General features: G+C 40.4%; 3 protein-coding genes across 3 annotated transcripts; 1 reads left to right on the top strand and 2 right to left on the bottom strand.

Annotated features, from left to right (window-relative positions):
- Nucleotides 1-3,516: 3,516 nt before the first annotated feature.
- LOC149829227 (putative histone H2A variant 3) lies at nt 3,517-4,083 on the top strand (the record flags this gene model as incomplete). The annotated part of the gene is made up of 1 exon (XM_090017979.1): nt 3,517-4,083. A coding segment is annotated over one exon (303 nt), but the record flags the coding sequence as incomplete, so codon positions are not given.
- A 1,562-nt stretch (nt 4,084-5,645) lies between these two features.
- Nucleotides 5,646-7,357, bottom strand: LOC149829226 (uncharacterized). The gene has a single exon (XM_090017226.1). The coding sequence runs from the start codon at nt 7,355-7,357 to the stop codon at nt 5,921-5,923; it is 1,437 nt and encodes a 478-aa protein (XP_089873352.1). The 3' UTR covers nt 5,646-5,920.
- A 5,328-nt stretch (nt 7,358-12,685) lies between these two features.
- LOC149829225 (uncharacterized) lies at nt 12,686-14,993 on the bottom strand. Its single transcript, XM_090017225.1, has 3 exons — nt 14,648-14,993; nt 13,715-14,007; nt 12,686-13,141 (listed from the first exon to the last, which is right to left on the bottom strand). The coding sequence occupies exons 1-3, from the start codon at nt 14,991-14,993 to the stop codon at nt 12,686-12,688; spliced, it is 1,095 nt and encodes a 364-aa protein (XP_089873351.1).
- Nucleotides 14,994-17,301: the final 2,308 nt, after the last annotated feature.

Genomic DNA, 17,301 nt, shown 5'->3' with positions numbered 1-17,301 from the left:
ACCTGGGTTGGGTCCAACTGAGACCGAACCCCATCTCTCTCTTTCTCTCTCTGCCATGTTTCCACCGTAACCAGCGGGAGAAGAAGGGGAGGAGAACGAGGAAGAAAAAGAAAGCCAAACACAGGAGAACAGAAATAAAGGAGAGAGAGAGAGAGAGAGAGAGAGCACCCCTTCCCTTGAAAATAAAATGAAATAATGTTACAGACACCCCTTTATTAAAAAAAATCATTTTAAAATGTTTCTTTTTTATTTCATTTAAAAATGGTATAGCCCCCCCCCCCCCCCCCCTCACACACACACACACACACACACATATATATAGCCGTGTCCTCGTACCCACATTTTTTGGAATTGTCGTGTCGTACCCGCACCCATACCCATGTGACGTAGGTTTGCATGTACCTGTGTGTGTGTGTGTGTGTGTGAAACACCATACTAGAATGAATAAAAAAACCCTTTATGCACCTTAAAATGGATGAAAACAGGTAATGGACTGTGTCGGATTCAAAACTGGTCTAAATTGTACCTAATGAAGTATCAGTATCTGGGTCGATGTGGGTACAACACCCTTTCGAAAGTAGCCATGTTACATAGGTGTTTCCTTGGCAGGGATTTTTGCGAAAGGGTGTATTCTTTACTGTAAGTGCATGAGAAGATCATGTAATGACAGAAATCTTAAACAGTAGATATGATAATCGACTTTTGAGTTTAAGTTGCTTTATTTGTTTATTTGTTGAAGTCATACTGCGATGATTGCTGAGGCTTTCAGTGTAAGCAGTGGGGTTTATTACACACTAATGGCACATCTATTTTGCCACAAAATATGAATCCAATGACCAAAAACACTGTGAATGGAGGTAACTATTTATTAAATATGAAAGTAAAGGTTGATCAATGACAACCAACTTAGGGCAGGTTTTCAAGCACTTGGGAAAGTGGAGCTTCTCAAGTTTCCTGAGAAAGGGTTGCTTATCCCAGCTACTTTTGAAGTGCTTGCAAACTTCGGAAGGTTTGGTTGAGAATGTACATGGCCTCTGTTGAGGAGAGTGAAAACTAAGAGATCACTTAACCTTTTTTTCTGAAGAATATTAACAAAAGAATAAATAGAATGAAAACACTTGATAATTTCTTATGAAAAACACTCTTATATCCACACTTCATCAGTCAAAGAGAAAAGAGAATTATGGAGGCCTAGAATGATATGGCAGAAATAATGATAAACAATAACCAGTTGCAACTTGCAGTATTTCAGTCTTTGAATTTTCTCACAAATTTTCTCTATTTTAAAGAAGCCATCACCAACATATCCTTGTTTGTTGGTGTTTCCTCCATAAACTACGAGACACTGCATGTCATGGGAAAAAAAGTTATTCATAGATAAAGGATTATTTTGTCATATGTGTGAGGGCAAGGCACCAATTAGTTTTCATTTCTGATTAGTTTGAAAGTGGAGGCTTGATCGATGGATGAAAGGTTCATGCTGATAAGCTCTTAGAGATATAAAAACATGCATAAACTATTTGAGTTTCAACTCAAAAGGGTTTCATATGTCAGAAAACAAACATTTAGTTAGTGGTGTATGTGTGTCACTGTTTCCACACAAGTATGTCTTGGTAGGTTTTAGAGGTGCGTTAGCACCAGAGTTACTGGAAGCACCCCTATAGTAGGGGAAGCACGCTTCCCCGATACATGCTTCGGAAACGCGAAACATTGCGCATTCAAAATGCATGGGGAAACATCCCCCTTTTTTGGGAAGCGCGTTTCCCTTTTATGGGAAGCATGTTTCTTTTTTTTGGGAAGTGCATTTTTCTTTTATGAGAAGTGTGTTTCCCTTTTATAGGAAACACACTTCCCATTTTTGGGAAGCGCACTTCCCCCATGCTCCCCCCTCGCTTCCCTCTTTTTTTCATTTTATTTTTTTTTCTTCTTTTTTTTTTTGCTTTCCCCTCGCTTCCGGTTCGCTTCCGAGACGGTTCATGGCTTGCTTCTAAGTAGTCCCACGCTTCCCGCTTTCTAAATTTTTGAAAGTGCCTCGCTTCCCGTATCGCTTCCCGCTTCCTCGACTGACAACCATGGTTATCACTTAGCACCTGTTGACCTTAAACCTGCAAATTTTGGAAAGAAACTTAACCTTGGTGAGCTTCACCATATTCATTGCTAGAACATGACACATGGATGAGGATTCCATTCGTTTACCTGTCTTTTATAGGACAATGTACGTAAGAGGTGAACAAGCACAACTCACTTTGTATAGTCTTTCTGTTGAGAGGCGCTTATAGCTTCTTCATTCATGATCTCCTTACTGAGAGTCAGTGATGATCGAGATTGAACCTTAAGGTTCTTGTTTCTTTATTGTTTATGATGAATTGGCATAATACACTTCCAATGGTGACTTGAATTTAATGGAGGTTGAATCTCTTGGAAAGGAGACTGTTAAATCTCAGGGCCAGAAATCTTTCCTGCAATTGCAGGATTCTAACTGGTTGCCCTCATTTCACTGGTTCTTGACTGGTATATATAAACTAAGACATTGCTGTCTTGGCATACTTGTTGAGAAACCAATGAAATGAAGGTCACCTGTTTGAATTCTGTGGGTTGGTAAAATTTCTAGTCGGGTTTCAATGATATCTTAGCAAAGCTCCAACTGCTGCTCAAGAGCTTCAACATTTGTCATTGAATTATGGCCATCACTCAAATTTCGTGGTGCAAACATTGTAAAAACAATGAAGAGAACCCTAAGATTCAGTTGCAATTGTCACTGTTTATTTGCAAGGAGAACATGACTAAATCACAATTTCCTTTCGTCAGATAGATCTTATGAAGCATGTCATGCTTGCCAGCATCTTACATTCATCATTCTATAAAGGGCAAGTCGCTGGCTGAAGCACCCCACACGGTCATGTTGCCAAGATGGTGAGATATGTGGTTATAGGTCAATTACGTATAAGCATTGCCAAAACTACCAGATCATGTCTCATCGGTAAACCATTAAAATAGAGGCCAGTTGTAAGAATTCTGTTCAAAATTTCCAAGGCTTTTTTAGGATCTTTTGTAATTTTTCTCATTATTTGAATGTTAGTGTGGATCCCTTGGGTTTTGTGAAAATCACTTACAAGCCTCTTGACTTGTGAAGTAACCAGTCTATTTTTTCCTTTTAACACCATGCAAACTGCCCCTAAAATTTGAAAAAAATTGTGTTTGTTCTGAGATTGCTACTTTGATGTATCTTTACATGAAATTCCAACCCTATCTCATACTGGAAATTTTTGTGCTCTAGTTTGCTGAAATTCCATGTGTATTAACTTCAATTACTCCTTGATCTACTGACAAAGTCTCTCAATTTGAATTTGACACATTTACCATCAACCACTTCCATGATTTAAGGGGCCCAAATCTGACAATCAAATCTACCCAATGGTTTTAAACCCCTGAGGGCGGTGGGTAATGCAGTTTAGGACCTACATGCACCAATATAGAAGGGAGTTTTCTCATCTTTGACTGATTTTTCTCCTTTGGAATCAGTTTCCAGTTGGTCGTATCCATCGGTTGCTGAAATCACGCATTGCTGCCAATGGAAGGGTCGGTGCTACAGCTGCTGTTTATTCAGCAGCCATTTTGGAGTATCTGACTGCTGAAGTGCTGGAGTTGGCAGGGAATGCTAGCAAAGATCTTAAAGTGAAGCGTATAACACCTCGTCATCTTCAGCTTGCTATTAGAGGAGACGAAGAGCTGGATACTTTGATTAAGGGCACCATAGCTGGAGGTGGAGTTATCCCGCATATTCACAAGTCGCTGATCAACAAGTCCTCAAAAGATTGAGTTGTCATTGTGATGCTTTGATTTAGATCCATGTTGTAGAATTGTTTCTTTTCATTGGTTCTTATGTGTTTATCAGTTAACTGCTGACAGTGGAACTTGGCTGCATGCATCTTCAAGCACAAGCACACGTACATGCTTGCCCTCGTGGTGCCTTAAATTTATGCTTGTGTGCCTAGACAAGTGACACATTACTAATGCATGCATGACATAATGTATTTGAGAACTTAATTTATGATAGTGGACTCCGAACAGTTTCGTGCGATACTTTCTGACTGTCCTTGAATTTGTTTATTTTGTTTTTTTCCCTCACATGAGAACCAAAAACTAGATGCTCTTGGGGAAGATCAGGCTAAGCTACTTACTTCTGATTGTTTATTATTATTATTATTATTATTATTATTATTATTTAGGTTTTTATGTTTACAGAGATTTTTATTTGAGGGAAACTATTTTGCTGTTTGCCTACAGCAGATCTTTCGTCCAGTGGATTTGTTGATTTTTTGATATATGAACTCTCTTCTCCATGATCTTGATCTGCTGCGGATAATTTCTGGACTTTTGGTTTTCATGCTGAGTATCATGCTTGTCATTTTCAATTTGACAGGGGTTGGCCATATGGTAGTGTATTATCATTTTTGGTACCTTTATCTATACTTGTGGCGTTCCCATGAACTAGAATTAGATAAATCAAGATAACTTGTATGGATACCTGATTAATGTTCTTGTTGTGCATCTTCTTTAAAATGAAAATGTACAATTCCTTTGCCTAATAAAAAACCAACTGTTGCTCTTGTGACTTACAAAGGGAGAGGAGGCCAGAGCAGACTTGACGAGCCAATTTGTGAGCCAACACATTTAGGCATTTGAGCTTAGTATGAACAGATGAAGCTTAGTTTGGCTCGGTTCGTCACATTTTGTCTAGGCTCGTTAATAAATATTATATGTTATCAAATTTTAATAAAACACTTCAGACTTTTTTTTAGAAAACTAGCCGCCTCATTTCTAGACTTTGCTTGTTACAAGCTTATAAGCTGAGGCAGGGCGGGGTCACGTTATCCCCCGGTCTCTATCCCTGCACAGGGATAGATTTTAACCTTCATCCCTGCCTTCATTCCCGGTTCATGCCCTTCATCTCCGGTCCAAACAGGGCGAGGCAGGGCGGGGTCCCGTTGTCCCCCGGTCTACTGCCATCCTTACTTCCAAACCTTAGTTATTATGGCAATTATTTTATTTAAGGGTCAACCTTTTAATCATAAACCCAAAAAAGGCTTCATGTTTCAGAATTTCCTGATATGACCTCTGTTTTTATGGAAATTGCCAAACAAAGACATACTCTTACTCCTAACCATTAACTCAAGTTAAAAAAGCGTTAAAATGTGTCAAATGTCAATAATACCATTGAAGGACTCAAAAACCTACGTCTCTCTTTTGTATGAGGGTAAATTAATATTTTTCAAAACCAAAGGGCAATATAAGAAACTCACCAAGATGTTGGTGTTGGAGGTTAACCCGAGATTCCTATTTGGCAGTTCGGAAAAAAAATATAAAAGTCCAAATGAGGACTCACTTAGAAATTTAAGGCCCTTTTCTTAGTATAGCGGCAAATGGTTGCCCCACTGGAATTTTCTAGGGATGAGGTGGGGGATAAGGTCTCCCCCCCCTCCCTCCCCATTTCATGTCTTCCATCCTCGATCCAAACGGGATGAGGCAGGGAGGGGATCCATTTTTCCTGGTCGCCAAGAATTTTCCCTTAAAAAAAGATCTTTTAGACGTAAAACATGTACCTTTAAAAAAAAAAAATCTAAAATATGAACAAGTTATCAAAATTGCCTAACGTACAAACTCTCAAACTTATATTTCATAGCAAAAGAGCAACATTACACCACACTATTAATACCACAAACCATGAAAGCTAAAGGAAAACACACAAGCAAACCATTCAGCTTCCAAGCAGCTCTGAGCATTTTTTCTGTACAACATAAAAGATACAGAAAAGCATCCATATTGCACACATCAACATAGTAGACTTATTGTGAAGAACTGAATAAAGACCAACTCCAAGGTCTGATTGTTTTTTTTTTTCTTCTTTCCTTCCCCTTTCTCATTTGACAAGCCCAAGGTTGAGGATGCCCCAAGCGGTGTTAGGCCAAGACTTCTCTTCTGCATTCATCAACAAAACCCTAGCCCAAGAAACCCAGGCCTCCCAAGACATCCTCTTGTCCCAAGTAGTCCCCCATACCAACATGAGCCTCAACCCCACCTCAGCCTCCCTCTCTCCCTCTTCATACCTCCCCATGGACAGATACACCTGAGCCAGCACCACATGAGGGTCTCCCACAAAAGGGTTCTTCTCACAGCACCTCTCCAACAGCTCCACCACCCTCTCATTTCCCTCCCCAACTCCACAAACAGCCTCCCAATACAAGTCCCTAGCCTCAATATGATCCTGTGGGTCCAAAATCTTTGTGCAGTTCTCAAAGATAGGAGGCACCACAAGCTCTAATTCCTCCATTCTCTCACTAAAATACCCACCACCCACCTCACAATTTCCACCATTGTTCTTGATGCCACTCTCACCATCTTCAATTATATAATTAGCTCCATGATGGTTATTAGGATCACCACCGTTCTTTATGTCTCTTTCCATCATGAAGAGGGTCTCCTCCCTCGCTATGAGGTTGTAGAGAGCACCCATTCTCGAGATGGAATTCATCCACAACCCCGGCTTCCCGTTTCCTGGCCAGATCGTCGCAAACCGGTCGCCGGAGAACTCCAATCGGCCGTTTGTGTTCTCCAGGAGGGCGTCCTGGAACCCGAAGAACTGGTCGCAGAAATCGGCCATGGTCATGAGCAAGAAAACGGCGACGAGCCGGCGGGGCACCGCGACGTCCTCGCCGGTTCTGATGTGCTTCACCGTGATTCCCTCTGCCGGGAGGACCTTCTGGAGCTTCCTCCTCCACTCCGGCACGTTGGCGGTTTTCCGGGTGGTTTCTTCTACGCCAAGCTCTGCAATGGTGGTCTCGGTGCCTACTTCCGCGGTTTTGAGGGAGTCCTCGGACTCGGCGAGGGCGCGGGCGAGCTCTGCATCGGAGTAACGGAAGAGGAGGTCGTCGTGGATGAGGGGCTGGCGGGGGACGACGCAGAAGAGGTGGACGAGCTGCTCGGCGGGGTCGCCGATGAGGCGGCGGACGTCGGGGCGAGAGATTCCGGGGGGGAAGATGGCGAGGTTGACGTAGGAGTTGGAGTAGGTGGAATGGAAGAGGCCGCAGCGGGAGACGTGAGGGGAGGCGCCCCAGAGGTGGAGGATGCGGTGCACGCCCAGCAGGTGGTGGAGGAAGCTGCCTTGCTTGTGCCAGCACTCCCCCGCCCCCCTGCTGGCCAGCACCCCCACCAGGCCTGGGAGCTCAGGTTCGACCCTCCCCAGCTCGCCTCGGAGGAAGGGCCGAGCGCGCTCCAGCACATCGCCGAGGCCGCATCGCTTACCCTCCCCACTTTCCCGCATTGCTGATTCTGTGGGAAGCTGGTTTTCCGGCGACATCTTGCTGTCTTATATATATATATATATATATATATATATATATATATATATATATATATATATATATATATATATAGAGAGAGAGAGAGAGAGAGAGAGAGAGAGAGAGAGAGAGAGACTGGAGTTATTTTGCTTGTGCCTTTATAAGTAGAGCCGGTGAAGTGGTGGATCAGTTGTTTGACAGCTAAGATGGGCTCGTAGCAGACAGACCTTCCTACAAACATTTGGTGTGCACTGCATGATTGCTATAGACGGTTAGCGATCATATGATTTGAGATGGGGGTGATGTGCCATATCACCCGTGGTCAGTGCTATTGCACCCTGACCGTTTGTTAGATTTCTTTGTTCACACTGGAGTCACACCATATCGGTGCCCGTGACGTCGTCATCATCACAACCTTACCTTGTAACCCTTGATGGGCACGATGGACGGCAAGGATGCCATAATGCTTACGTGCAATAACTTGACAAAATACTGTTGGCCTTATATTACATAAGAGAGAGTAGATCTTCAGTGTCCTGTGTTTCAGGCAGTGAATAAGTAAAACCTTTTTGGGACAAAATATGTGTAGGTAGGGCCAGGAGACCATGGATCTTTTGGCAGGCGACGTCTTCGTATTTTGGCCTTTTATGATGACCTACCAAAACGTACTAATCACTTTGAAAAAGTGATCCAACATCCTCACATCATTGTTGCCAAAAATGATGTCATCAGACATTTTTTGTTGGGTCCCGCACCACAAAAGATGAACGGTGGAGACGTCAGAGCACTTCTCCAACAAAGTGGTTTGACATATCACCTCATCTTAGCACCTTCACGCCCCCATGGCCACCTGGGTTGACGAAGATATTATTAAGTGTTCAGAGTTTTTATGTCAATACTTGTAATATGTATACACAGAGGGATCATGAATGGGGAATTCAGCGTGTTAGGCTAGTTAGAGCTAAGTATATTTATTTGCTTTTGATTTGATGCATTGTTATTTCTAGCTTTTTATTATTTTGAGTTAAAAGTAGAGTAGAATTAGTTTGCTCGGGGATGCAAACAAGTTTGGAAGCATTTGATAATACATGAGATGCATAGTATTTTATCACAAATTCATGAATTTATATTTGATTTTATAGCTTAAATACCCGTGTTTATCATATTTAAGGTGCAAAGAGGCTTTGGTTCAAATTTTACGCAAAACTGAGTCAAAATAAGAGAGATAAGACAACTTCAAGGTAATTGGATTGATTTTCGATGAGATTTAAATTCAGACTCGACCCAAAGATTCTACCATGGACCTTGGATCAAATCCAAGTCTAAATCTACCTAAGAATCTAAGATCCAAAGTAAAAAAAAAAAGACTAAACCACCCTCAAAAGTGACACTTAGAATAATTTTATAGTTTAGGTGATGTTTTGAAAATAATTTTAACATAAGACTGTTTTATGAATTGTTTTAAAATATTTTGTTTAAAAGAAGGGCTACAAAAACCCTAGTAGTCATCCAACAATCCTTGGGAAACCCGCATTCCTCTTCCACCTTCTTTTCCACTTTTCCTTTTCTTTTTTTTCTTCTTCTTCTCTTTCTTCTTCCTTATCTCTTTCATCTTCATCGGTTTTTCTTCGTATTTGGTGTGTGGTTCATTGTTTTCTTTTTGTTGTTCTCTGCAAGAACATCGTCTTGAAGCAAGAACTCGAATGTGGTGCAGTTGTACCACTTACCTTCACTGTTGGCAGCCGAGACTTCTCTTCTAGCAACCGCCAACATCTCTTTTTTTCTTCACCATTCTTCTCCTTTGATAACTCCACTCCAAGACTTGTTTCAGCAAGAGGGCTTCAAAGTTGTAACAAAAAGAACGTGGGTACGTCATTCCTAGTGAGACGGACCACTCTCTTCTTCCTAAAAATCATCAAACCCCTGAGGTGAGTCTTTTCATCCACTACTTGTAGTTATGCATAGATTTAGATAGTTTCAGTGAGTCTTAAGATTTGAAAATAAATAGGAAACTAGAGAGATATTAGAGAAAGAATATGAATGGGTGTTGACACCCTTCATGATAAATGTCATACCCTTTCATCCACATGAATGGTCAAAAGACATTACTCATGCCAATGATTGAGTTTTTCTTCTCTTTTCAATTTTACATATGTCAACATATTATTTGACTCTTAAGTTTTAAAGTCAAATTTCTAAGAAATAACTTGTGAAGAGGCATTATATGGATTGTATTTGCATCTTCAAAATCAAATTACCATTCTTTTCCTCATTGTGAAAATGTACTAAGGATGAACAAGTTTGACTCTCAACACCTATGAAAAAGTTTATAATAATAAGACTTAGACATGTGTATCATGTCTTATTTTGATATTTACCTACCTGTGGGTACTTACAAAATAAAATCGTAGAAATAACTGAGACCATTTGAGAGTTTATTATTTTGAGTAAATTGATAACCCGAATGACTAGTTGAGTTTGATCTAAAGAGGACAATATAGCAACCGAGAGAGAATTTCTCAAAGGCAGAAATAAATGAGGATGCATCTTAACTTTTGCAGAAGTTGTAGGATCTACCATTTAGGATGATTGGTAGCCATGTCTCCTAACTTCAATGACCAAGGACGTCGAGTCATTGCCACTTGAAGAACATAATTATCAACAACAATGTCCATCGAAGTTTGTACCTCCTATCATTTCTCTTGAAAGAAAATGAGGATGAATATGTTTATTGGGTCTTATTTTATTAAGGTAATTCATTCATCATGCTCTGGTATTTTAAACCAAATAAAGCATCTTGATTGTGAAGGTGATCCTTGTATTTGCATATGATTTTTTTGTAATATTATACATTATTGCACAAAAAGGTTTGTCACAAACCTTTACTTATTCACTGATGTATGAGCATATCTTGCATGTCTAATAGTATCATCATAATCATAAAAAACCTGGTTTCTTTTTGAAAGAAAACTTACTGAGGTGATCTAGGAATTTATCTCCTGAACCTTAGGTCAAAAGAATCTAGGTTATTCGCATATGCAGATTGGAAAGACTTGACGTAAGTGCGATCAAAGTCTACATAGTCTAAGTCTTGCATTAGCCAATCCAAAGGATTGACTTAGTTGCATATATCTGAATTGTATCAGTCTTATCCTTCGATTCCCCTTTTCAAAGTTCGAATCTTGCATGAACAATGCTTCAAAGAAAATCTGATATTGGAAGATATCTAATGCATGTGAACGTAAGATCTTAGATGCATGCGAGCACGCGAGTCCTATTTTATTTACGGGATAGGCAGCGCATGTGATTGTCAAGTATCATGCGCATCAAATATAAAACACTTGCTTTATTTGCCAAAATATCGGAGGCATGCAGACTTAATAGTCTCATATATAAACTTTTGAAAATGAATCAAAATAGAAGTACTTAAAACTACAAACTTTAAATAAATGCTCTTGTAACTTGAAGTAAGCAGAAGTATGCAAAACTGCGTACTTTAAATAAATGCATGTGTAATTTAAATAAAGCATGAGTATAGCAAAACCACATATACTAAGTAAATCATACATACATCTATGCATATATTTATACATATAATAAAACAGTGTCCATTGAAAGGCCATCATAAATAAAGCAAAATTACGCAAAACTACGTATTTTAAATAATTGTATGTATAATTTAAATAAAGCATGAGTATCACAAAACTGTGTATTATAAGTAAATCATACATATATTAGTATATATGTTTATACATATAACAATGTAGTGTCTGCCAAAACGCAATCGTAAATAAAGTAAAAGTATGCAAAACTGTGTGTTTTAAATAACTCATATATATATATATATGTATATATAACAATAATAATAATAATAATAATAATATACATTTTTAACATATATACATATATTAGAAGTGCACAACAGTCATCATTGCATGTATCTTTCCCTACCTAAAAAATCGTTCAAACTTTTGATGATTCCAAGCGTAGGTGCTAGGTTGCTCGTGCCTCAATATTCATGCTGAAGGTACAAAATCTTGTAAGTTGAACCAATTTAAAGCACTCAAAAGATTTTTTTATCGAACTGCAAAAAGAATGAAGGTTAACACTCAGTATTGGTGAAGGAGGCGATGATTTCGTCATCAGAGTCGAACCTAAACCCTATTTGAGTTTACTGGACCGATCTGGGCTCATCGAGGATTAACCCAAGTTGGCTAAGTTTTGGAATGGACCGAGTTGACTCGATTATGTTACCTGATCCGAGCTCGGCTTGGTTAAACCAAGCTAGGCTTGGCTTAAGCCAAAAAGCAAAGAAGGGGTGAGTGGCTCGGCTATGGCTCATCCGAGCTGAGCTCGGACCGACCCCAACACTTATGGCTTTGAGAGGAGCCTTAGCTAGGCTGGGGTAAGATTGACGACCTTAACTGACCGGGCTTGATGTGAAGAAATCGAGTTGGGGTAGTTGAGCTCAACTCAACTGAGTTACATCGACCCAAGAGGGGTAGTTGGGGGTTATTGACCGAGTCAGCTCTATTTTTTTTTCTTTTAAAGGGATCGAGTTGGATTCGGTGTTAGCCGAGCTCAGCTCAGCTGTGCCATAAGAGGCAACAAGGGGCCGGGGGGGGGGGAAGTTGGGCTCGGTGTTAGCTGATCTCACCTCGACTGTGTTGCACGAGAGGCAACAACCCCACCTGAAAAAGACAGAGAGGGAGGGAGCGTCATGATGATGCATGCACCGCCATGGCTCCTCAACCACGAAGGAGGGCCCCCTGCCCGCTTCAGATGGTGCAGCAGAGGGTTAGGAAAACCTGAGCCTTTCTCAGGTCAGCCCAAACCGACAACAACCATGGGTGCTGCCACTAGACGTTACTGAAAAGGCCAGAGAGAGAGAGAGAGAGAGAGAGAGAGAGAGGTGGTGGAGGCACCTTGACTCAGGTGGCCTCTGGCCTGCCTGCCCCCTCCCCCTCTCCAGTTGTGATAGCATCAGTTGTTGCTGTCGGCACCTACTTGGGAGGCCAACAGGATAATGAAAAAATAGCATAAGAAGAAGAATAAGAAGGGGAGGAGGAGGTTATGTGATGGAGGATTCCACTAGGATGTAGGGAGTGGAGGGTGGAGAGAGGAAGGTCAGGTGTGTAATCGACTGAGAGAGGAACACTGAGGGAGAGAGAGAGTAACTGAGAGAGAAAGAGAGATGATAGGGGGTTTTATAATCTTTCAAAGTTGAACTTTTTGATTGCCCAATAGTCTCTATGTTCCAACTTAACAAGGAGATGACATACTTTTTTGAAGACTAAACGATAAGGCGACATGCCAATAGGGGTCTTAAAAGCAGTTCAGTAGGCTCATATTGCATTATCAAGGCGCTGAGACCAATCCTTTCTGTCTGGCCTAACTATCTTCTCAAGAATCTTCTTAATCTCCTTATTTGAAACCCCTACAATTTCACTGGTCTGAGGATGATAAGAGGTGGCGAACTTGTGGTGCAAAAAGTATCTTCTTAGAAGAGAAGCAACCTGCACATTCTTGAAGTGCTTGCCACCATCACTAATCATCGTCCATGACACACCAAACCAACTAAAGATATTATGCTTAATGAACTTAAGCACCACTTTATAATCATTAGTCTTGGTTGCCACGACCTCAACCCACTTAGAAACATAATCAACAACCACAAGAATATAGACATTTTCAAACGATAGCGAAAACGGGCCTATAAAATCGATGTCCCAAACATCAAAGATTTTCACCACAAGTATAGAGAGCAAGGGTATCATGTCCCTCTTGGATATGTTTCCTGACTGTTGACAATGAATACAATGCTTACAAAACTCATAAGCATCCTTGTGGAGGGTGGGCCAATAAAATCGAGACTGCAGAACCTTGGCTGCAATGTTCCTGCTATTGAAATGCCCTCCTCAAGCCAGAGAATGACAAAAATTGAGAATAGACTCACACTCCTCCAAGACACATCTCCTTATCACTTGGTCAACACAATACTTGAACAACTCTGGTTCATCCCAAAAATAGTGTTTGAACTGCTCTAAGAATTGATCTCTCTTATTCTTGCCCCAACACTCAGGTAACTGTCTAGTCACCAAATAGTTCACAATATTGACAAACTAAGGCAACTGTGAGAACCCTACTACTATAATCTGCCCATCCGAAAAAGAATCGTTGATTGGTCTTTGATCCATCATGAAATCTATAATCAATCTAGAAAGATGGTAAGCTACTACATTTTTGCTGCCCTTCTTGTCTCGAATATCGAGAACAAACTCCTATACTAGCAAGACCCACTGAATGAGCCTAGGTTTGGTGTCTTTCTTTCTCAATATGTATTTTAATGTTGCATGTTCAGAATAGATAACCACCTTGAAACCAAGTAAATAGGACCTAAACTTGTCCAATGTGAAAACTATGAGTAGCTCTTTCTCCGTCGTGATATAATTCATTTGAGCATCAGAAAAAGTCTTGCTTGCATAGTATATCACATAGAGCTTCCTATCAATCCTGGCTCTTATGACATAATCAAACGCATCACACATGATCTCAAATGGGAGCGTCCAATCCAGAGACCTCAAAATTGGTGCAGTGGTCAATGCATTTTTGCGTGTCTCAAATGCATTCCTGCACTCCTTATCAAAATTAAAAGGTTGCTCTTTGGCTAATAAAATACACAATGAACTAGAAATTTTGCTAAAATCTTGAATGAATTGTTGATAAAAGCCTGCATGCCCTAAGAAAGAATGCACCCGCTTGACAGTAGTAGGTAGGGTCAATCGTGAGATCGACTCCACCTTGACTCGATCCACCTTAATCTCTCTCTTGGACACAATATGCCCGAGCGCAATCCCCTCTTGGACCATAAAGTGACTCTTTTCTTATTTGAGAACAAGGTTTGTCTCCATACAACATTTGAGCACCCTGGTTAATTTGTAAAGATAATAATCAAAAGAAGAGCCAAAAAAAATATCCATGAAGATCTCCATAACATCATCCATCATATCAGAGAAGATTATCATCATGCACCGCTAAAATATAGCCAGAGCATTGTAAAGCCCGAACGACATATGCCTGAAAGCAAAAGTGTCATAGGGACATGAAAATGTTGTCTTCTCTTGGTCATCAGGGTGCACTGCTACTTGATTGTATTCTGAATAGCCATCCAGAAAATAGAAGTAGCTCTTCCGAGTGAGTTTCTCAAGGATCTAGTCAATGAATAGCAATGAGAAATGGTCCTTATGCATTCAACTTTCTATAGTCTATGCAGACTCGCCACCCTATCATGGTCCTCATAGAAATACTCTCTCCCCTCTCATTCTTAACCACTGTGAGTCCAGACTTCTTAGGAATCTTCTGAACTGGACTCACCCACTGACTATCCGAGATGAGGTAAATTATTCTTGTATCTATCCACTTGACCAACTCTTTTTTAACCACTTCCTTCATATTGAGATTCAGTCTCCTCTGCATGTTTTGCACATGCTTAAATCCTTCTTCACAGTAAATCTTGTGTATGCAAAAGAAGAGATCTATTCCTCTGAGATCTGTCATTGCCCAACCTATCACTGCCTTGTGCTCTTGCAAAACCACAATCAATCTAGTCTCTTGATCCTCTGTGAGGTTAGCAGAGATGATCACAGACAACATATGGTTGTCTCCAAGATATGCATATTTAAGTAAAACTGATAAAGGTTTTAACTCAAGCTTTGAGGGATACTCAATGAAAGACTTGGCTAGTGTCTTAGCTAAAGCGAAGAGATGCTCAAATCCTCATCTCAAAGGAAAGGTACAAGACACAATCAAAGACACATTTACAAAATCCCTATCCAAGCTATCACCTAACGCACAATAAGTCTCTAGTGGATCTCTAATCAACAACAAATCAGAGTCTTCTTCTATCAAATTTTGAATAATATCCACATGGAAGTAAACCTTATTTTCAGCAAGTCCCATGACAACATTAAAGATATTTAATCTTACTTTCCTATTGCCAAATGAGACATACATCACCCCGGTATGATAATTGATATATGCATTGGCCGTTGTCAAGAATGGCCGGCCCAAAATGATTGAAGTCTGACACTGGCTATCTACACCCTTCATATTTAAGATAATGAAGTCGACTGAAAAATAGAATTCATCTACCTTGACTAGCGCATCCTTAAGGATTTCTCTCGAAACCTTGATAAAACAGTCTTCAAGTTGTAGGGTCATAGGAGTCGGCTTCATCTCTCTTAAGCCAAACAAATCATAGAAATGCCCTGACAAGATATTCACACTTGCCCCAAGATCTAGAAATGCTCACTCAATCTGAATATTTCCTATGACGCATGAGATAATAGAAGCACCAGGATCCTTGAGTTTAGGTGGAGTTTGATGCTGGAGCACCGAACTCACCTGCTCCATTAGAAGGACCTTGGTAGGAACCTTGCCTCTTGATTTACGCTTCTGCATGCAAAGTTTTTTCAAAAACTTGGCATAGGCAAGCACTTGCTGAATAGCATTAAGCAGAGAAAGGTTAATCTGTACTTGCTTAAAAATTTTGAGCATCTCTTGCATCTTAACCCCTTGTTTGCTAATGCCTCTTGGGGACTCTAGGGCTTTACAATAGGATAGTTTCGGGACATAAACTGAGGAATCCTCTTTCCTCTGAGGAGACTCACCTCTATCTTTGCCTTTATTGGAGGTAGACGATTGAGCAAAAGTAGAAGACATGGTCTTGCCTGGCTTATCTGTCATCTCTCTCGGGATTGACAGATACTTTTGTCCACCTTAGCCTGCACCTGGTGAGAATCTGTCATACACAATCTAGAAGACATGGGATCCCTGCCCTTGGGGTTTACTACAAGTTGGCTCAATAAACTATCCTTATTTCTCCTAGTCAATGCCTTTGCTAACTATCCCATCTGCGTTTCTAATTTGACTATGGACTGTGTGTGGGAGTTTAGCACATGGTTGCACTTCTCAAAGGCAACTTGGTTAGATGTTTTCATCTCTTGAAATGCTTGGAGAAGTCTCTCCTTAAAGGAAGACTGTTGGGTGGTCTCTTGAGGTGTTACTGTGGGAAATATAAGAGAAGGCTAGGGATAACTTGGCCTTTGATAGATTTGAGTGAAAGCATTAGGCCTAACCTACTGTGTTGAAGGGACAAAGACCAAAGCTTGTGGATTCTTTCATGAGAAATTAGGATGATTTCGCCAATCCAGATTATAAGTAGGAGAAAACAGGTTGTTAGTAGGATTGGCGAACCCCTGAACAACCTAAACTTGTTCTTGGACAAATTCAGGATAATAAGATGCCGAAGAATACTCAATAATTATATATATTGGGATAGCGCACAGAACACACACCATATGAGTAGGTGATATGCCAGCAAGAAGCTGATCTAGCTTTTGAGTGAGCAAGTCCACTTTGCTCTGCAACTTAGCCGTTGTTCCAACCTCAAAGGCATTACCCTTCTTCATAATCCCTGGTGAGACCCTCTCGACATGTGAGGTAGAGATATGATGTAACAAATTCTCACTCAAGATATCAAACAAATGTCATGTCTCATCCTCGCTCTTTGACATGAAAGTACCCCCACATAAAAAGTTGATCATCTGACAATTTTATTCAGATAGACTGTCATAAAAGCACCGAATCAGTTGCTATTTCGGCACTTGGTGGTGGAGACACTTTCTAAGGAAATATTTCATTCTCTCCCAGGTCTCATAAAATTGCTTACCTTTAAGCTATGTGAATCTTGTGATGGCTCGCCTAAACTGATTAGTACGACCCATCGAAAAATACTTCTTGAGAAACTCCTTCTACAGTTGATCCCAAGACCTTATAACTATGAAATCTAAAAATTTTAGCCAATACTTGGCCTTGTTCAACGAAACTAGGAACATAGTCAATTTCAAGGCATCATCCTCAAAATTCTAGATCTTGACTGTGGAGCATATCTCGAGAAACT

This window comes from Nuphar pumila, chromosome 9 (genome assembly GCF_984573655.1).
Source record: "Nuphar pumila chromosome 9, dmNupPumi1.hap1.1, whole genome shotgun sequence".
Lineage (NCBI taxonomy): Eukaryota > Viridiplantae > Streptophyta > Magnoliopsida > Nymphaeales > Nymphaeaceae > Nuphar > Nuphar pumila.
The sequence above is the reverse complement of the archived record's forward strand: the minus strand, read 5'-3'. Positions and strand labels throughout refer to the sequence as shown.

Bases quoted from the DNA above. Each gene is read 5' to 3' on its own strand.
- LOC149829226 (XM_090017226.1), bottom strand. From the start codon at position 7,357: ATGTCGCCGGAAAACCAGCTTCCCACAGAATCAGCAATGCGGGAAAGT.
- LOC149829225 (XM_090017225.1), bottom strand. From the start codon at position 14,993: ATGTTGTCTGTGATCATCTCTGCTAACCTCACAGAGGATCAAGAGACT. The intron at 14,008-14,647 runs GTATTTCTATGA...GTATTTTATTAG, and splicing joins TAAGAATGAGAGGGGAGAGA to CCAAAGAGCAACCTTTTAAT. The intron at 13,142-13,714 runs GTGGTTATCTAT...CATTGTCAACAG, and splicing joins CCTATTTACTTGGTTTCAAG to TCAGGAAACATATCCAAGAG.